Source organism: Oryctolagus cuniculus, chromosome 8, assembly GCF_051225735.1.
Source record: "Oryctolagus cuniculus isolate XC-2025 breed Fujian yellow rabbit chromosome 8, ASM5122573v1, whole genome shotgun sequence".
Taxonomy (NCBI): domain Eukaryota; kingdom Metazoa; phylum Chordata; class Mammalia; order Lagomorpha; family Leporidae; genus Oryctolagus; species Oryctolagus cuniculus.
In genome coordinates, this window is record NC_142874.1 from 28,010,980 (window position 1) to 28,032,575 (window position 21,596).

The 21,596-nt window shown below is 41.6% G+C and overlaps 1 protein-coding gene across 1 annotated transcript; it reads right to left on the reverse strand.

Moving 5' to 3' along the window:
- Positions 1-1,717: 1,717 nt before the first annotated feature.
- Positions 1,718-3,620, reverse strand: LOC100347628 (cyclin-I-like). Its single transcript, XM_089302202.1, has 2 exons — positions 3,144-3,620; positions 1,718-2,986 (listed from the first exon to the last, which is right to left on the reverse strand). The coding sequence occupies exons 1-2, from the start codon at positions 3,219-3,221 to the stop codon at positions 1,967-1,969; spliced, it is 1,098 nt and encodes a 365-aa protein (XP_089158328.1). The 5' UTR covers positions 3,222-3,620; the 3' UTR covers positions 1,718-1,966.
- Between the last annotated feature and the right edge of the window lie 17,976 nt (positions 3,621-21,596).

Consider the following 21,596-nt stretch of genomic DNA (forward strand, 5'->3'; position numbering starts at 1 on the left):
ATCCTGGAAGTCATCTCAGAGATTGCATTTACATGTTTTTAAAATGTGCTGATGACCTTGATAAGACAAACGCAGCGGCAGAACCCAGAGTGAGATACACTGAGAAATGAATTAAAAGAGGCTTTGAACACAATGGATGTGGCCTTTTTTTTAAGAGAGGAGACTGCTGAGAAATTCAGTGGGAAGAAAGTGAGGGTGTATTTTTTGTATTTTTGTGGATGTGTTAACACACACATATCTGACATAAGTTGAATGGAAGTGAATATTAGAGTTTTAGGAATCACAGAACTGAGAGTCTAAGAGTAAACACATCACGCAGACAGAACATTCAGAAACTATGGCAAGATTTAAGGAACAAATGGAGAACTAGAAAGACACAGAAAAATTGCCAGATGGTGGACGACAGCCAGAAGCTGGAACTATTGTTGTAAAATGCATTTTAGTCTTGCTTAAAATAATAACCGTTTTCCTGTGGTCTTTTTTTAATTGTTTCCATCAGTGTTGAATATTCTTAGGACATTGGTGAATGAGGAACAAGCTTAGGCCAGCTTCTGCCCTAGGCTCAGGGGTGTAAGAGATTTCAGACAGGAAAGTGTGGACTGAGAAGTTGTGATCTCAGGACAGATATGAATTTGAATAAAACCAGGTGTTAGGAGAACCTTGGTGTTGGAAGTCAAAGTCTTTCTGTTTCCTGAGTAATGACTGGATTGAGATTCTGCAGTTCTCAACACTTCAGATACCTTGTGTTGGCAGAGATGTTTTCGAAGCATATTCACAAGACCGTCTTAAAGACTAGAGAGCCAACTATGCAGCCCAATATCAGAAATCCATTGCCAATATTAACTAGCATGTTTAAGATCAAGAATCCATGCTGCCTTTTTTTTTTTTTTTGACAACTTTTATTGCTACCAGAGGCTTTTAACATCAGGACCTGGTTCTGACTGTAGTGCCGCCTTCAGACTGCAAAGGGAGCTCAGGATCCAGAAGTCATTAAGAGGAACAAAGGTAGGTTGGGGAGATGGGAAGTAACTTTTATCAAGAAAATCCCAATACAGAATTAAAACTAGGGTACTGAATTTAGTTAGTACATGTAACACTCAAATCATAGAGCTGCCCAACATCTAGACATTCTCCTACTGATTATAAATGAGTGGAAACCCATCAGTTACAAAAACCTAATTTTAGTTGTTACATATTTCTTTGGTGAACACCTTGATATATTAACTTTATCACAAATTCTTTTATATGCAAATGTCAAAAATGCTTTCAGCAAATCTATGGGTGACCTAATATGTGCCACTTTAAAAAGCATCTCTTAAAGACAGTGATTTTTGCTTTCAAACAATAGAAACTGAAATAAGCGAAGTGGTATTGTGAGCAATTTTCCTATTACCACTTCTTACTTCACACAGGACAATTCCACAGTACCTTTCTCAAACTAGGTAGAATTTGAATCAGGATTAAACATGGCCATTAAGCTGAAATAATTGTTTTAAAAATTGGGGGGGGCCTTTTCGGTGGATATTGGGGTATAGATCAACATGCATAAAATTCATTATTCAATGGAGAAGCAGGCAAAAGCAACAGGAAAATTTGGTTTGGATGCTGGGGATAGGATTTGCAAGCTATGAATTCTAAAATTTAAAGAAAAAATTTGACACAGGGCAAGCTACATTTTAACAGAAGAGCAGAACTGACAGACTACAAGGGGATTTTTTACTTTTTTAAAAAAATTTTGGATATTTCTGAAGTAGATAGATATATGTATCTATCTCAATATAGCTGTCTTTATGTGAAGTACTGAATTACAATTAGCCACATAACGAAATGGGGGGATTTGTTTCTGGCTCACTTCAGATCAGCCTGATAAGGTATATATCTTTCTATAGCCTTTCCTGATTTTTCCGTGTTCTCATTTCTAGAGTGGTCTACCTTAGTTTGTACTTGAAGGTAATACCCATTCAAACTACATGATAGAAACAGGCTGCAAAGGTGGACAAGGGGAATCATGTCCCTCTTGTCTTGATAAATCAGTGCCACACACAGAACCCACGTTTTCTGAAGCATTATCTTCATTATAGAGCCATTTGATTCCATCGTAGAAGTCATCCACTTCCATTTCCTCTACTTTGCGTTTAGCAGAGGTATGCTTGCACCCAAGGGCAGCTGGGAAATGATGGTAGAAAGCTGCTGTACCTCTGACTGGCATTTCTGGCTTGCTGTTGTCCGTGGAGGAATCTGGGCCCGGGACAGAGAAGGGATGTAATCTGAACACTCCTTTGTCACAGGTCACCAGGGTGTGCTTGAGGGGACGGTAGACATAAACGGAATTTAGAGGCAGGGAAGACTCCAGAGTAGAAAGGTGGTGTGCCACAAGCTCCCGACAGTGGATCAGCTGGGAGCTCTCCATCTGTGCTTTCTGAAGCAGTTCAAGTGTAAGAGGAAGCCAATCAGGAATGAGTTTCTCCATTTCCAAACTAACTATGGCCAGAGCAAGCATGGATCCTTTGAACTGCAGAAGGTGGCTGCAGGCCATACAGTGAAGCAGTTGCTTGGTGAGGACTGCCAGATGTTGAGATGGGCTCAATTTGGGCAAACTGAACAGTAACTGTGGCCTAGTTGACACTGCCATGGCATGAAAAATGTGAAGAAAATCCAATGGTGTGGCTGTGTGAAGATCCCAATTCAACTTATCCAGAATAATTCTCTCCATTCTCAGAATTTCAGATGAGGAACATCCACAGAAACTATCTCTTGCCAATACCTTCAGTACTGGAATTCTCTCATCTTCCTCAACAGTCTTAGCAGCTAGGAAAAAACAACTGATGGCAATACAACTCAAATATTTCGGGTGGGCCTTTACAGTAGCTAAAAACCTGTCCAAAAGACTGCTAGCCAGAGCAAACGTTTCTGGGTAAAGATCGAACTGGTACTTGAGTTTGGCCAGCCACTGAATTACTTCATCTCTCTGGGATGGAGAAACATTCTGATCTGTAGGGAATTTCGGCACAGTCACCTTCCACATCTGGGCTTCCCTAGAGATTGCCTTTTCCAATAGGAAAGACAATCTCTGGTTTTCCAAGGGTCCTGGAAACTTCATGATATCCTTTGGAGCTGCCTGCCACCCAGCTTGATGTAGCTACCTTCTCCTCTTCCTCCTCCTCCTCCTCCTCCTCCACCCCGGCAGAGCTGTAGGCCTCACAGGGGTGACGCGGGGTCATCCGGGGGCCCCGTCACCGCCTCATTCTCCTCAGCGCGCGACGTCGGGGCGCGCGGGACACGGAGCCGGCCGATGAGGAGGGAGAAGAGGGGGAGCGGGGCACGGAGGGCGCAGGCACTCGGGCGGGACACACGCCTGCGGCCGGCCAGGCGCTCAGCGAGTTAGTTCCATGGTGACCCTGGACGTGAGGCCGCCGCCGCCGGTCCCGCTCCTCCAACCGCCGCCGCTGGTGCCCGGGTGAGGAGGGGGCTCCCTCTCGCCATAGGGCGGCGGGGGCCGGGGAGAGGCGGGGGGTGAGGCCGGCTCTGCCCCTGCCCGGGGGAAGCGCCTCCGAGGGGAAATGGTGAAAGGGGGGAAGGGGAGAAAAAGGGAGAAAAAAAAAAAGGAAGGGGAAAGGGGGGGAAAATAAGAAAAAGCGTCTGCTCGAGGGGAAGGCTGGGGAGGGAGGGGAGGGGAGGAAGAAGTGCCGCGCCTTTTTCTTTTTAAAAAGAGTTATGTATTTGAAAGGCAGAGATACAGAGAAGGAGAGAGGGAGAGAGAAAGAGCAAGAGCGAGCAAGCGAGAGAGAATTGATCGTCCATACACTGGTTCACCCCCAAAATGAGAGCGATGGCCTGGGTAGGGCTGGGATCAAAGCTACGGACAAGGACAAGATGCAGTCCATGTGTCCCATGTAGGTGACAGAAATCCAACTGAGCATTCACTGCAGCCTCCCTCCCGTGGTCTGCATTAGCAGGAAGCTGAGTCAGGAGCTGGAACCAGGACTTGAACACAGGCACTCAGATGTGAAATGCAAGCACCTTAACCACTGGGCTAAGTGCCAGCTCCCTATATTTTAATTATTTATGAAAGCTCTCTTATTCAATAAAAGCCAAGACAGTCCTCACCAGACCACCCCTAGCTCCCTACCTCATTACACACACACACACACACACACACACACACACACTCACACACACACCATCTTCTTAACAGAATGTCTGGGAAACAGTGATCCTTATAATAGTCTTATGACTCCTACTGATCACTTCCTTTGGCAACACATTCCAAATATCTGAATTCTAGTAATAGGTATGGGTGTCATCCTTCCCAATCTACTTCCTGATTTTTAGACAGATTTTGTCTTTGTTCAATTATTTGAAAGATAATTTATTTCCAAACATTCTTTCTGGCATGTTTTCTGTTTCTACATTTCTCCTACAGGAATAATATGCATATATTATTATGTTTTGCGATATGATAGTACTTTCTCTAATCTCTGCTGCTTTACATTAAAGATTTATATATTTATTTGAAAGAGTCTCTCAGACAACACACATACAGAAAGAGAGATGGGGAAAGAGAAAGAGGTCTTCTATCTGCTGGTTCACTCCCCAGATGGCTGCTAAAGCTAAAGCCTGAAATCCATGTTTGTCTCCCACATGAGCTGCAGGGACTCAGGGACTTGAGCCATCATCATTCACTGCCTTCCCAGGCATATCTGCAGGAAGCTGGATCAGACGCAGAACAGCTAAGATTGTAACTGGTGCTGCAATGTTGGATGCCTTCCTCACAAGCAGTGGCTTAATCTGATGCATCACAATACCAGCCCTGCTATTTTTAAATTCTTTAATCCAATAAATTTTATAATAGTTACAGTAAAGGCTGAGATAATATATTTTAGAATTTACATCAGCTCCTAGATCAGACATTTGTTACCTGTGGGGTTTGTGTTTGACCAATTATTGTGAACACACGTATTTTTACTTAAGAACACTTAAAAATTCAAACTAAAAATTAAATAAACTATGTGTTTTTTACTATCCAAAGATAATGATTGGTAAAATTTTAAATTATTTCTGATTTACCTTTTTGCATATCATTATATTAAAGATTATATAGAATTATCTAGGCCGGCGCCGCGGCTCACTAGGCTAATCCTCCGCCTTGCGGCGCCGGCACACTGAGTTCTAGTCCCTGTCAGGGCGCCGGATTCTGTCCCAGTTGCCCCCCTTCCAGGCCAGCTCTCTGCTGTGGCCAGGGAGTGCAGTGGAGGATGGCCCAAGTGCTTGGGCCCTGCACCCCATGGGAGACCAGGAGAAGCACCTGGCTCCTGCCATCGGATCAGTGCAGCGCGCCAGCTGCAGTGGCCATTGGAGGGTGAACCAACGGCAAAGGAAGACCTTTCTCTCTGTCTCTCTCTCTCACTGTCCACTCTGCCTGTCCAAAAAAATATATATATAGAGAGAGAATTATCTATACACTGAATTTTGTCATCAGATTTTATTTTTCCATTGCATTTTGTTATATTTATAATGATTGCATGATTATTTTCTTTATGGTTCATAAGTATAAAGATTAAAAATATTAACTTTTTTGGTTAAGTAATTAAATTAGAAGTAATATTTAAACACCTACAAATATAAAAATTTATTACATGTCAGTTTTGCTATTTGTATACTCTCCCTCAGTTAATGCTCAGTAATAAAATTCCAGATGTATACTCAAGTTATTTGTAAATTAAATTTCTAAGTAACATTAGGTTTCTTCTGCTTAAAAACAAATTTTATTTGTACTTGATTAATAAAGAAACTGACATTTGATTTCATTTTCTAACCTTGAAACTGAATTAAATATTCATTTGAAAATGATTTCATATCATAATTTTTCCACTGAAAACTTTTCAGCCATAATGAAATGTATGATGTTTTTAGAATATTATTCAATAGAAGTGATTAATTGCAGTGACATAATTGATTCCTTTACCCTAGCTGAGTTGCAAGGTGTCCTCTTTTGAGGGCTTTTGTTTTGTAGAACCTTTTTCTTTTCCTTTTTTTTGTAAGATTTATTTACTTATCTGAAAGGCAGAATTACAGAGAGTGGGAGAGACAGAGAGAGAGGTCTTCCATCTGCTGGTTCACTCCCCAAATGGCTGCAACAGCCAGAGCTAGGCCTATCTGAAACCAGGGGCCAAGATCTTCTCCTGGGTCTCCCACTTGGGTGCAAGGGCCAAGCACTTGGGCCATCTTCTACTGCTTTCCCAGGCCATTAGCAGAGAACTGGATCAGAAGAAGAGCAGCTGGGACGTGAACCAGCATCCATTTGGGATGCCGGCAATGTAGGCGGGGGCTTAGCTTACTTTGCCATAGCACTGGCCCCTCCATATGTTTCTAAAAATTAGAACTATCAACACAATAAAGAACAGACTCTTTCTGGTATGGATTTTGCATATTTTATTTGTAAGATAGGATTTGAGTGAAAAAGGCAGCCTTCCTATTCACTTCTGGGAAACTAAAATTATTTATAAACTATGAATGACAAGCCAGTCTCATTATTTGTGGTCATATTGGAGATTTTTGCTGATTCTTGCAATAATTTTACCGTGTTCTTTGCAGCTGATGTCATTGTTGCTGCTTCCATAGTAATTTACTCTGGCACTGCAGAGGGCTTGTGGCAACATCTGACTCTCATTTGTCTTTTCAAATAACCTTGTGGCACTCACATACTTACTGGAATAATTGTACGCTGGTAGGCATGAGTAACTCCAGAGATCCAAACATAAAAACATGATAGAAAAGATAGAAGCAATAAAGAAAAAGATTTGTAGATACACTCCTGTTTACTGAGTCTATAGGGTTGCCTTGACTGTATGCACATATAATCTGTGCTTGACACTTTGCTTATGGCCTCGTCTAAATACTGATGGAGTCTGTGGATTCAAAAGGCTTCCATAGACTAGGCAGCTCATGTCTGGTGATTACTGACGTCATACATAAGAGTGTTAATTGTTAAATTAACAATGGGAGTCACTGTGCACTAACTCCCCGTGTAGGACCTCTGTCCTTAAAGAGTTGTATTATAACTATGCATAAGTGCTCGCAAAAGATATATCAGTCTTAGGTGTTTCTTTAAAGTTAAGTTGGGGCAGGCACTGTGGCATAGCTGGTGAGGCCTTCGCCTGCAGTGCCGGTATCCCATGTGAGTGCCAGTTTGAGTACCGGCTGTTCTACTTCCTATCCAGCTCTCTGTTGTGGCCTGGGAAAGCAGTGGAAGATGGCCCAAGTCCTTGGGTCCCTGCACCCACGTGGGAAACTCAGAGGAGGCTCCTGGCTCCTGGCTTCGGATAGGTGCAGCTCCAGCTGTTGCGGCTGACTGGGGAGTGAACCAGCAGATGGAAGACTTCTCTCTCTCTCTCTCTCTCTCTCTCTCTCTCTGCCTCTCCTTCTCTCTCTGTGTAACTCTGACTTTCAAGTAAAATAAATAAAAAAATCTCAAAGTTAATTAAGTTTCTAAAAAAAAAGGAAGTGCAATTAACTTCAACATGCAATGACTTTGAACAACCCTTGTCTTGACTATTGAGGAACAGTATTTTTTTTTAGTTTTGTTTTGTTTTTGTTTGCCATACAATTTGTTGAACCCTTAGTATAGAGTTGGTCTTCTGTGTATAAAGTTAATCAAAAATGGATCTTAGTGGAGAATGGGACTGGGAATGGGAGAGGGAGGAAGAGGAGGGATGGGAGGGTGGCTATGGTGGGAAGAATCACTGTATTCCTAAAGTTGTACTTATGAAATGCCTGAAGTCTGTATTCCTTAAATAAAAGGTGTCTTTGGGGGGAATATATATATATAGATAGATAGATAAAAATATAATATATATATATAATATATAAAATGGAAATATAATATATAAAATAATCTGTGCTTGCATATGCAGATTGCATGGGGAGAGAAGATTCTGGTTCCCAAAGAGAAAAGAGTGAATTTCTCATGATACATCCGGGGACTATTCTACTTCCAGGAACCATTGCTGGGAAGGTTTTCTTCTCTTCCTGCCCCCTCAATTTTTTTCCTTTCTGATTAGGGCAGAGGGATTGACTGATGACAACTTTTTCCTAGGGGACTCAGCCTCATCTGTGGCTTCGGTGACCTTAGCTGTTTCTTTCTGTCCAGCAGGATGGTGTGGGGGTGGAGGAGGCTATGTCAGAGTTCACAGTTCCCTGATCCTTGTGTCAAGGCTTGAAACATGACAGCATAAAGATTCCGATCTGTCATAGGCGCTCCGACTTGCTATTTTTTAAGTTAGGACAAGTGGAGACCCTGTAAGAGCTTGTTTGACTTTTCAAATTATTAATCAGTGGAATATTTTGAGAATTTGCATGCAATGAGTTATGTAATTTTCCATCAACATTCTAAACACACTACAAGTCTTTGTATTCCTGCTCACGGGTGCACACCCCTACCAGTAAGAGATTTTATTAAGATATTTAGTGGAGGCTCACTCATGAATATTGTGCACATAACAGGCATTCAATAAATAATTTTGCGACTGAAGATAATGAATAATGAGAAAAAAATTAAAGTTCAACAGAGCATGGGCCTTGTCTATTTTTGCACTGGTAAATCACTAACAGAAGAACAAGGGTTAGCACACACTAAGCACCCACTTAACTCTTGTGGCAAGAAGGGAGGCATGGAGAGCCTGGGGGGAAAGAAAGAAGGAAGGGACAATGGACTGGACTCAAGAAGTACTTTTTCAATTTTAATCTTAAAAGCAGAGCGATACACCGAGACAAGAAGAGACAGAGAGAGAGGCCTTTCACCTCATCTTCTAGTTCACTTCCCATATGGCTGCCATAGCTAAATCTCTGGGCTGAAGCCAGGAGCTGGGAGCTCCATCCAGGTCTCCTTTTTTTTAAGATTTATTTTTATTTACTTGAAAGGCGGAGTTAGAGAGAGAGAAGAGCAACTGAGCAAGCATACAAGAGAGATCTTCCATATGCTGGTTCACTCCCCAAATGGTCTCAATGGCAGGGGCTGGGCCAGGTTGAAGCCAGGAGCCTGGAGCTTCATCTAGGTCTCCCATGTGGGTGCAGAGGCCCAAGCACTTGGTCCTTCCTCCACTGCTTAACCAGGCACATTAGCAGGGATTGGGACTGGATAGAGCAGCTAGGACTCAAACTGGTGCCCAAATGGGATGCTGGTATCACAAGCTGAGGCTTAACCCCCTACGCCACAGCCCCGGTCCCCATTCTGGTCCCCTAAATGGGTGAGAGGGACCCAAATACTTCAGGTTTCTGCAATTGCTTCCCAGGGTGCTTAGGTGGAAGCGGGATCGGAAGTAGAGCAGCCAGCACTTAGACAGGTGCTCCTATATGTGGTGTGCCATAAGGCCAACCCCTAAGCGAACTTTTTGTAAGTTTGTAAGAACTTCCTGTAAGGTACATTTTTGTGGTGTATTTCTCTATGGATGTTCCTTATGTTGCCTGTCTCTATCTGTATGGAGTGCATGTAAGAAGGGTCACATATAGGTTTTACAAGAGGTGATTTGGAGATAATGACTTGTGGCTGCAATAAGGAGACATAATGTGCAATATACCCTTGTGAAGTCTGGTGACAGGAATTAAATTAACTCATGTCACTGCTGGGAAGCAAGGTTAACTTGAACTGAACTGTATCACGTCCCTGCATCCACTCAATAATGGCCCTGCCACACAACGGTTAGGAGGGAAAGCAACTGAATTGTGATGTAAAGAAGGCTTGTAATGATGCCAACACGAAGACCATCCATATGAAACCAGTATTCTAGGATGTCCATCTTGGATCTAAGTAGAAAATATTTGTCAATTAAACTCCTTAAAAATGATTTTAGTAAAAGAGTTTTGGGGATAAAAACTCCTTGTCTCCTGCTCCTCAATGTTTAATGGAGGTTAGGCAATATAGACTTAAGTCTCCCTACACAGCAACATATTGGATGTTTTGAAATAATGAGTGTTTATATTTTAGGGGAAGAAGAAAGTTCATGAAAATGTGTAACTCATGGTAGTTGAATTTTTGCTGGCATTGGCTAAGGTTTCTCCTATAAAATATTTCATATCACGCTGTTAGATTTATTGGTGACGTTTTAAGAAACAATAGTTAGGTCATGTGCAAACTGTTTTCCAAAACATAAGTACAACTCAGGGAAATGTGTCACAGTTAATTATTTTTCTTAGGCAAACCACGTGGCCATTTCATTGGCTTTCTTACCTTTCACGTGGCCACAAGCTAAAATTCAGTGGCAGATTTCGAGTCTTCTCCCTGAGCAGCAGTCACTAAGGTAGCCTGTGGCCAGGAGGTGCAGAGGGCACCCACATTTGCATTGAGGGTTGCAAACCAGGAAGAAACAGGGAGTAACAACATGTAAAGAAATGGTACTGAGTCATAACAAGGAATGAAATCCTGACATTTGCAACACAATGGACGGGGAACTGGAGCTCGCTCGTTATGCTAAGTGAAATAAGCCAGACTCAGGATGACAAATATCCCTTTTCTCCTTTTTGTGTGAAACAAAGTACATAAAGTGTAAAAATTTCTGTGGATGTCCTATCAGTTGGCATAGAGTTAGAATTATTGCTTCACTGACTCATACCATGTACATGACAATATAAGAGACTTTCCCCATGTTACGATCCTTATCATGGGAAAGAATAGTATATAAGTGTATATAATGTCTACATACAAAATAAATGTGGCAAAATATTAAGAAACATTAAATATTGGCCGGCGCCGCGGCTCACTAGGCTAATCCTCTGCCTGCAGCGCTGGTACCCTGGGTTCTAGTCCCGGTTGCTCCTCTTCCAGTCCAACTTTCTGCTGTGGCCCGGGAAGGCAGTGGAGGATGGCCCAAGTGCTTGGGCCCTGCACCTGCATGGGAGACCAGGAAGAAGCACCTGGCTCCTGGCTTCGGATCAGCACAGTGTGCCGGCTGTAGCGACCATTTGGGGGGTGAATCAATGGAAAAAGGAAGGCCTTTCTCTGTCTCTCTCTCTTTCTCTCTCGCTGTCTAACTCTGCCATTCAAAAAAAAGAAAGAACATTAAATATTGAAGCTAAAACAGCATAAAAAAAAAGAAATTGGTTGTGCTACCAGCCAGGATCAAGCATTTACTCATGATTTATTCAATCCACAAATATTAACGCAATTATCTTCTGGGGACAGGATATCATGATTTCAGTCATTAAACATGAAGATCTGAATGTTACAGTCCCACCTTGGAGGAGCCGTAGCGTTATAGGAAAGAAAGCACGTAAACAAAATCACTACTGCACTGCGGGAATTCCAAATTAGAGATAGAATGAGTTACTGAGAAGGCACAGAGCTGAAGGCACCCTCAACGGGAGAAGATAGAAAAGACTTCCTAGAAGAGAGGAATCTGAGCTCCATTTTAATACTGCAAAAACAGACGATTAGAAGTGCAACGTGGAAGAGTGCCACTGCAGGCAGAGAGAAAAGACTTTTGGGGGCCAGCGCTGTGGCTCACTTGGTTAATCCTCCGTCTGTGGTGCCGGCATCCCATATGGGTGCCGGTTCTGTCCCGGTTGCTCCTCTTCCAGTCCAGCTCTCTGCTGTTGCCCGGGAGTGCAGTGGAGGATGGCCCAGGTGCTTGGGCCCCATACCTGCGTGGGTGACCATGAGGAGGCACCTGGCTCTTGGCTTGGGATCGGGCGCAGCTCTGGCTGTTGTGGCCATTTGGGGAGTGAACCAATGGAAGGAAGACCCTTCTCTCTGTCTCACCTTCTCACTGTGTGTAACTCTGCCTGTCAAATAAATACATAAAATCTTAAAATAAAAAAGACTTTGGAAGCATGTGCGGTGTTGGGAATGCAAATCTCACAGCTCAAGCGCTGTACAGAAACAGTCCAGGCAGGAGGAGGTGAAGTGGGAAAGAAATCCTGGATCTGCCAGGCCACACGAAGGAGCTTAGAATGGTCAACAAAAGGCAAAAGCCGCTGAAGGATTTCTCCCCTGGCCAGCGCTCTGGTGCTCTGAGCAGCAGGTAGGAGAAGCCTCCACAGGGGTGATCCTGGACGGAAGGGGCTGTGTGAGAAAGCCAGGAGGCTGGAAGCAAATTTGAGAAACAGTCTTACCATGCATGACTTCAGGTTCAGAATAACAAGCACGCAATCCCAAAGGGATCCCTGTGGAACCCTAGACTCTCAGCTTGCTATTGGTAAACAGAATAAATTATTAACACTCTCGAAGTGCCAGGGGTCTTCAGACTTACCTCAGCTGTCCTTCAAGAAGCTTCTTTTTGAAAACAGAGGAAGAAAACGCATGAGATTTGAAGGATTTGTTGCTTGGTTCTTGTACATCATGACAACTGGAATTATGCCCCAGTCATCCCATCCCTGGATAACATGAACGGCATCTGTGTAAAACAGGTGTACAACTGGAGCTGGCACTGTGGCATCGTGGGCTAAGCCTCCTCCTGGGGCACCGGCATCCCATATGAGCACCGGTTCAAGTCCTGGCTGCTCTTTTTCCAATCTAACTCTCTGTTTAAGGCCTGGGAAAGCAATAGAAGACGGCTGAAGTGCTTGGGCCCCTGCACCCATGTGGGAGACCTGGACGAAGTTTTGGCTGCTGGCTTTGTATCAGCCCAGCCCCAGCCATTGCTGCCATCTGGGGAGTAAGCCAGCAGATGGATGAACTTGCACTCTGTCACTCTGCCTCTCAAATAAATAAATAAATAAATAAAATCTTTTAAAAAAAAGGAGTACAACTAAATGATTTTTTCTTTCTTTGCCCCTGGCACTGGGTTGAGATTGATAATACCAAGAAATGCTTGCTGAGTGAACATGCCAGTAAAATGATACTTTCAAATATCCTTGGCTAATCAACTACCTCAAATCAACAACAAATTACCTAAAAGGAAATTTTCTGATAAAATGATCATTCCATCAAAAATACATTTATTAGAATTCTTGTTTAAGGTGAAATGCAAAAGCCTTCCAGATAGTGAAATACTAAATAAGGAAGAAACCCATCTTGTATTATTAACCATTACTTATAAGATAGTGGATTACAATGGTATTGTGATTCAGGAGAGAGATCAGTAAATATCTAGTTCCCAAAAGAACAAAGCAAGTAACTCTCACCCTGCTATCAGATGGTGCACCATCTAAAACATAACAATAGACTCTAATGCTTCAGTAAACTCGACATGGAGACTTCACAGCATCAAAAAATAAAATACTTCTCTATTAATTCTGATTTTTAAAAGTAAAATTATTGGAAATAGACAATCACTAGAAACTAGTATGATCAAAATGTATAACAGTATAAAGGAGCTAGCCTGGACCTCCGCATTTTAAAGAAAATGTTTGGGTGTTTGAGAATCCCTGGAAGTTTGCAAGAGGTTTTAGGAAAATAAAAAGAGTCCACAATTCAGTTAAGACATACTCCTGGATCCAATATAACTCCAAATGCAGACTAGACCAACAAAATGATTAGACTAGCTTTTCTACATGTCTTTGGGTTATTCATTCAGACTCTGAGAAATTGTTCCATGAAGATAAGCTTGTTTAATGACACATTTTTAATGGTTTAGGAGAGAGAGTTTCACCCAGCCTACCTTCTGAGCCACAATGTGAGATAGAACACAGCATAAGATAACCCCTGGCTTGATCAACACAGCATGCCTTATATATTTTTGTGACATTGTCCTGGAAATAAAACAGCTCATAAGTCATGGTTCATTTGAACTTTGGATGGACCCGAGGTGAACAATGATGCTCTCTGTTCAGCACTGTGCAGAGGAAAATGTCAGTTTCAATTTCGGGAATGTGTGCACCTACGAACACAGTATCACCATACTCATCTTGCCATTCTAAGTAATTTTTCATCTTCCGTGAAGTAATGAAAGCTGACAGGTTAAGGGGATCACAGAACTGACAATGCACAGTTGGGGCTCATTTTGGAGACACTTCTCTCCTTTGATTTGATTTAATGATGTTGCACAAGGTGGCTGCAAATGTTATCTAATTTGTACAGCAGTAATGCTCATTACTCCTGTAGTACCTTGTGCCTTCTAACATCCAATTTAAGCTAAGAAAGTATTTCTGTCATGATCAAAGCTGTTGAAACACAAGGGAATACAAGGGGGGGGGCAACTTATTTAGAAAAACAACAAAGTCATAGTGAATAGATCAGTGGATGGCCATTGCTTCCTAGAGATCCTGTAGAAAATGAGGTGTGAACGGGGATAAAGGAGTCAGATCACAAGACACAAGAGACCATGGAAGGATACCATTCAAAAGCAATATGACATTACCTGGTTTATATAAAATAATAAAGAGAAGGGAAATGGGTGGGTCACACCATATTTTTGGAATTGGGGAAGTAATCCCCAAAGGGAATATTTCCAAAAAGTCTATAGAAAAACAGAACCAAAAGATGTCTATTATGGTGCTAAAATTTTTGAAATCCATGCCTAGTTTTTTCATTGTAGAAGGTGTTGTATTGTATTATAATATATTGTATTGTATTTGGAAGGGGGAGGGAGGGAGAGAGAGAGAGAAAGAGAGAGAAATATCTTCCATCCTCTGGTGCACTTCTGAAATGCCATCAGAGCTGGGACTGGGCCATGTTGAAGCCATGTCCCACATGGAAAGCAAGGACCCAAATACTTGAGCCAGGGTTCCCATCAGCAGAAAGTTGGATTGGCAGTGAAGGCAGGACTTGACACCAGACACTCTTGCTGTGCCCCAACAACACAGTTTTATTTCCCCATAATTTGTATTTTCATGAACTTTTTGAAGACTCCTTTTATGTATGGATTTTAAAATTTTGGCAACACAAGTTCTTTCAATTATATTTCCCATGAACTTCTGGAAGTTCTCTCACATAAACAACAAAGTAATTTTCTTAATTAATGGAGAATTAGTTCCTGGACTGAGAAATCAGCCCCTCATGTGCATATTTGTAAACTCATTGTATGATGAGTAGATACCCCTCGGCTGGCTATTTTCATTCACAAATATGAACAGAGGCCTCACTACAGCAATACTGGAAAACAGTCACTGTGCTGTCTTAAGGAAGGCAAGCTGCCTGCAGAAGCCTGATCTACAAGGACACAGGTGACAATGAGACAGAGAAGACGTCACTATTGGCACTGCATTACTTCGTATATTCACGTAACAAAAACATCGGCCTGAGGGCCAGGGAGGTGCAGCCTCCAGAGAAGCTTATGCGAGGATCTGTATCTTGTCAACTTGCCTCCAGTGCTTTGGGAAATGTTTAATTTAGCATTTATCATACTGTTATAAACAAAACTCACATACAAATATAACATGGAAAAGCATTCATATATAGAAATAAAACTAAATTTATTTATTTATATTCTTGTCTATCCCACTAGATTGTGAGAGGTCATGTTAATTTATGATTTTTTCCTAGCACCTACCATAGTTATTGACACATATTTAAGCACTTAATTGAATATTAAATTGAATATTGACTATTGATTATTGAATACATGAAAGATTATCTTGGATCAGAATTCTAAGCAATTCACTTAAGTGGGTTCTATATAGTTTTAGACGTGATGATAATTTGATTGTTTGGCCTTTCAAAATTATGTGTATAGTATTATTTATGCATGAATTTTGAGATTTTTTTATTTATTTATTTTTTTGACAGGCAGAGTGGACAGTGAGAGAGAGAGACAGAGAGAAAGGTCTTCCTTTGCTGTTGGTTCACTCTCCAATGGCCGGCGCGGCCGGCGCGCTGTGGCCGGCGCACCACGCTGATCTGATGGCAGGAGCCAGGTATTTATCCTGGTCTCCCATGGGGTGCAAGGCCCAAGCACTTGGGCCATCCTCCACTGCACTCCCTGGCCACAGCAGAGAGCTGGCCTGGAAGAGGGGCAACCGGGACAGAATCCGGCGCCCCGACCAGGACTAGAATCCGTTGTACTGGCACCGTAAGGCGGAGGATTAGCCTAGTGAGCCGCGGCGCCAGCTTGAGATATTTCTAAACTTACAAGTAACAGGAGAGAAATCAAAGAATGAGGAAGATAATTTAGTAGATATAGAAATAAAAACGGAAGACTAAATATGGAAACTCAGGATGCATCATGCTACGCCATGGTTATGGATAAGAAGAAAGAGCTGCTCCACAGATTGATTATTCATGCCTGCCTATGTCATGCATACAGGAAGTACCATGTCAAACACTGGATGCACACTCTGGAGATGAGGAAAACGGAACAAGAGGGACAAGGCCTGTCTCAGGGTTTATGGGCAGGATGGGTGCAGGGAAACCCAGTGCAGGTGCATCAAACCTTGAAATGATTGATCATGAGAGAGAGTCGTAGGCAGAGGAAACAAGAAGAAGTAATAAAAATATAGTAAGATCTAGAGGCAAAATATATCATGAATTTTCCAGGAACCCACATGTGTTTGCACACATAATCAAGGCTTGCCCAGAAAGAAATATTGTTCAGAATTCTGCAGATACATACTGAACTGCATTGTCAATGATTTCCAGTGCTTTTATGGTAAGACTTTCTTTCCTTTCTCCCTCCAACCTTCCTTTGGTCACCCTTCCTTCCAGCATCCATTCTTCCTTCTATCCTCCCTTCCTTCCTTTCCGTTCTTCCTCTCTCTGTCTCTCTCTTTCCACCCTCTCTCTCTATTTCTCTCAACAATGAAGGTTTAGTAGAATATGCCATGGATTGCACGGCCCGTTGTATTACCTACATATTTTTTACCTTAAATGGAAATATACACTTTTCATTTTGAATGTTGGCCTATATAGACAAAATAACCTGGTCTTTCTCGTAAGCCTGTAGCAAAATGGACATAATCTGTGCTCAATGTAGTAAGGCAAAGGCTAATGTGACAATGCTTGCCTGAGCTGTGGAGTAAGCAGTGATGAACTCTATTAGATTGTGTTATCACAGCTCCCAGAGGTACTGACAGGAGTCAGCCTGGCTCTTTAAAGATCATAGTCCAAGGTCAGCATAAAGTGACCTACAAATGTTTCTCATGGTTCATCTCTATGTGACGGAATGTGAGTGACTGAGAACTACTATAGTAACTCACAAATTTGCATCCAAATAATATACTCACTTCTTTATACTTTTCTTTTGAATCTGTTTTTTAAAAAATAATTATTATGTAGAAAAACTACTGTTCCTCAGGAGTATAGACAAGGGATATGAATATTAATCAAATCTCATAATGTCGATTTCACTAAGCTATATTACATTTTTGTACTCTACATATTAGTTACCACAAATCAGAAAAAAATATATATTGTCTTTTGGGGGCCATTATGCTTAGTGAAATTAACCTGTGTGCCATGTATACAACTTCTGAGAAAAAGACCAATTAGAAATGTAGAACAAACATTTGTATTGAAATGATGTTTACTATCTTAATTAAGTTTTTTTTTGTGGATTATTTCAGGCCAGTTTAAAAAAAAAGCCAAATGTATTCCATTCAATAATTGATTTCAAAGGCTGGCATAAGTAAGCATACGTTCTAAGTTGCTTGGTGTTATACTGGGTTCCTAGTGTTATCACGGAAGAATCTGATTTTCAAAGGAGTCCAAATCCCTCAGCATGGTTTCCAGTGAGAATGGTTATGATGTTCTAAGTTGAACGCCTCCAAAATGGTAATTTCCTTCATGATTCACATTTCATTCTTTTACATAAAACCTAAGAGTCATCCTTCTAGGAAAACCCCTGAAGGTGGAGGTACAGAACAAGCAACCCGTGAAGATCCCAAAAATGTCACTCAAGTTTCTCTACGATTCTGACACACACAATTTCCTGCAGGGCATGTGTCGTTTTCCCAATTCCTCCAGGGGTCCATGGCCTAATCCGGCCCGAAACAGTTAATACAACTTTTAGGAGCTAAAATTATTTCAAAGTCACATTGAAATTTCAGCTTTAATTTCAAACACTAACGTCAGGCACTGCCGACAGTTAGCAGGTGCAGCATTAAAAGGCCTGTACCTGACTTGTTTGGAAGAAACTGTCTTCTGCCTGTATGTCATCCTTATATTCTACTATGTGGTAGAATATATCAAAATAAAGTACCACAGCTGGTTTCCTTTCTTCTCGGGCATCAAGAGCTGTATGTGAAAACCTGACACCATAATCAATGGCATCAGTGACTTACGATTTCTTCAGTAATGCTCCTTGGGAAGGAGCTGTTTCCCAACGTACTTTGCAAGCTGTACAAGAATTTGTGTGGTGTCTGTGATTCCACAAGCTTTGAGATTCCACAGCAACAGGTGCTTGAAAATGCCCTTTTGTAATAATGAACGATTTTTCTGGTGGCCTAAATAGTGCAGAACTCCTCAAATGCCTACTTTGCTACAGAGGGAAATACAACTTAATGGAAAGCATTGCTATACAACCCACATGTTCAACATAGGAAACAAGACTCCTAGAACTCGTCTCATGATTTTACCACAATAATGACAACCCTCCTCCACAACAACCTCAAATGCTTAATGAATGCTTGTGCAGCTAATGTATTTTAAGCTCAAATCTTATCTTATTACAGAGAAAGCAACTAATGCACACAAAGCCTTAACTTATAAAGATGTTTCTCTCAATGCAGATTAGTTTCTTATCCTTGAAGAAAGTGATTTCAGAGAGGTGTTTTGTTAAGGGATAGATTGTGTCTCCCTCAAAAGATATGTTGGTATTACTCTCGGAACATATGCAGAAAGGCATTAAATGTAAGCCTTGGATTATAACTTTATCTGGAAACAGATTGTTGGAAGATGCCATTAATTAACACGTGGTCTTGCTGGAGTAGGGCAAGTCCTTAACCCTGTAATAACTCCCTGCCTTATAAGAAGAGGAGCAAAGGCAGAGACACATGAGGGACGCCCTCATGAAGATGGAAGCAGGGATCAAGCATTGCAGCTGCTGTTCAGGGAGCTTCAGGACTGCTTCAAACCAGCAGAAGCTAGAAACAGACCTGGAAGGGCCCCTCACAGACACTGGACTTTAGACTTGCAGCCTCCACAACTGGGAAGCCAAAAGCTTCTGGACGTTTTAAGGAACCCAATTTGTGAGACTCTGTAAGAGCAGCCCTAGGAAGGAAATAGAACTAAGAGCCTGCAGCTCAAACACCCTAGGAGTCTAAAAACGTTGACTTACTACTGATTAATTATTGCAGAAAATGTTTTTCACTGTCATGCAAGCCCAACATAGATCCACCCTGCTGTCTTCATCAAGTTAGAACTATGAAAGTGTGTTGTAGCTGATGGCTCTGCATTGAGAAAATTATGCATATAGATAATCTCATACTATTCTAAAAACAGGTGAGCAAACATTCAAGCATCAAACATCAGTTTGACTTGGGCATGGGAATGTGAATGAGAAATTAATTGTATTCTTTATGCATTCTGACTTTTAGATGGGATTTAGAGTCTGATTTACAAGTGTTTTCATGAAAGCAATAACATTTGCAATGTGAGAAGGTGCATCATAAATAGTGCAGAAGTGTTATGAACTCTGTGGCGCCAGCTCTATTTCATGCAACTCACCTAGCTCTACAGACTTCGAGAGAATGAGAATTTAGTCTAGCAATTAAGACGCCCACGTCCCATGCCAGACTGCTTGGGTCTGACTCAAATGCTCAGGTTCCTGACTCCAGCTTCCCAGCAACGAGGACCCTGGGAGGCAGTGTGATGATCCAAGTAATTGGGTTCCTGCCACCAGTATGGGAGCCCAAGCTGAGTTCCTTTCTCAGCTTTGGTCTGTCCCAACCCTGTCTATCGCTGGCACTTAGGGAAATGAACCAGCTGGTGAGAGATATCTGCATGTCTATCTGTATCTCCACCTCTCACATTCAAACATTAAGTAAATATATATATAATATATATAATTAATATATATAATATATATAATATATATAATCCAAGTTAGCTCAAAATGTCACACTAATTAGAAACCTCTGGACTTGGAATTTTCAGAGGCTAAAAACAACACTTCAGTTCCCTTTCTGAAAAGAAGACCAACGAACATCATAAATTTAAGAACATTTTAAAATAAGTGCTCCTTCTTGCACCTGGCATTGGAGGACAGGCGATAAATTGGGTCACAACAAATCATCCTTCTAGGTTAGTCAGTCTCACTGCTGAATGCATTGTGGATCTCGTAATCCTTTTCTTCATTCTCTTTTCCCTTTTAAACAGTTAAAGATCGAAGTGATTATCACTAGTCAGACCCACCCACCGACTACAAATATGTTATTGATTCACAGTTTCCCACAAAGCTTTAGGGATAAAGAATCATGGAGGCTAAGGCACCTCAGCTGGCCTGGGCGCTGCCCTGTGACAATCGCATGTGCACAAGGGCACTGATGCACGGCTCTGGGGCCGCTGATGAAATACAGCAGTCGGGGTGAAAAAAACATTTTTCATTTAATAAACACTTCTGAAAGGCTTGTCGCTGCCAGCATATTTATAGGCACAGCTCAGATAGTTCCATTTCCCTCCAGTTCTGCTCCTATAAAGCTTCCTTAATCAGCGGGAATTGGATATGTGACTCTGATGCCATCAATCTCATCAAAGGGTCCGATTACTGAGTCTCATCTCAGGGGCACCTACGCTATGTTTTACACATATTTTAATGAGAGACACCAGAGGGCTTGATTCGCTTTCCAAACTTGGGGTAGGTAGGAAAATACTCACTAGCTGGGCAAGCTGGGAGCCATGCTTAGAATTTGTACAGATTCTGAAGTATAAAACACAGGATATTTTAGTTCTTTAATGCCCTCACTTGGCATTAAGTACTGAATATTACTTTAAGCCACTTGTTCCCTTGGTAGTTTTTTTTTTTTTTTAACACACAGTTTCTTTTCCACAGACGCCAAACCTGTGAAAGTTCTCATGGGGGACTCAAACATATTTCTAAAATTCCAAAGAAACTTAGCTTGCTTTTCTTGTCTCTAATTTCTGTCTTTCAAGAAGTATATCTTGATCCATGTGTAAGAATCATCTGCCTTCAGACCATGAAGATCCTTGCTTTCCTACTTCCCTATTGAAATGAAGCAGAAAATTCTAATGCATTTCCAAAGTTCAAGTTGACTATTTTGTATACAAATATAAAGATCTTAAAGGAATTTTTTTGTATAAAAACTCCAAAAGTGCTTAAATTTGCAAACAGAGTGACCATATGCATAAGAATCAGATGATTTCCTTTTAATCCCAGACATTCATGAAGACTCTCCTTGCTCAGACCCTAATAAGTTTGTTGTGTTTCCTGTACTGCAGAAATTTGGCAAGATTTATTTTTATATTAGTTACAATTTTAATTTGCTCCAAAATGTTAATTCATTTCTCTACTTTTACACCAAAATTGCTGTCTTCAGAAATAATTTTTTTAAAGATTTTTGTTTATTTATTTGACAGGTAGAGTTACAGACAGTGAGAGGGAGAGACAGAGAGAAAGGTCTTCCTTCAGTTGGTTCACTCCCCAAATGGCCACAACGGCCAGAGCTATGCTGATCCAAAGCCAGGAGCTGGGTGCTTCCTCCCAGTCTCCCATGTGGGTGCAGATGCCCAAGCACATGGGCCATCCTCCACTGCCTTCCCAGGCCACAGCAGA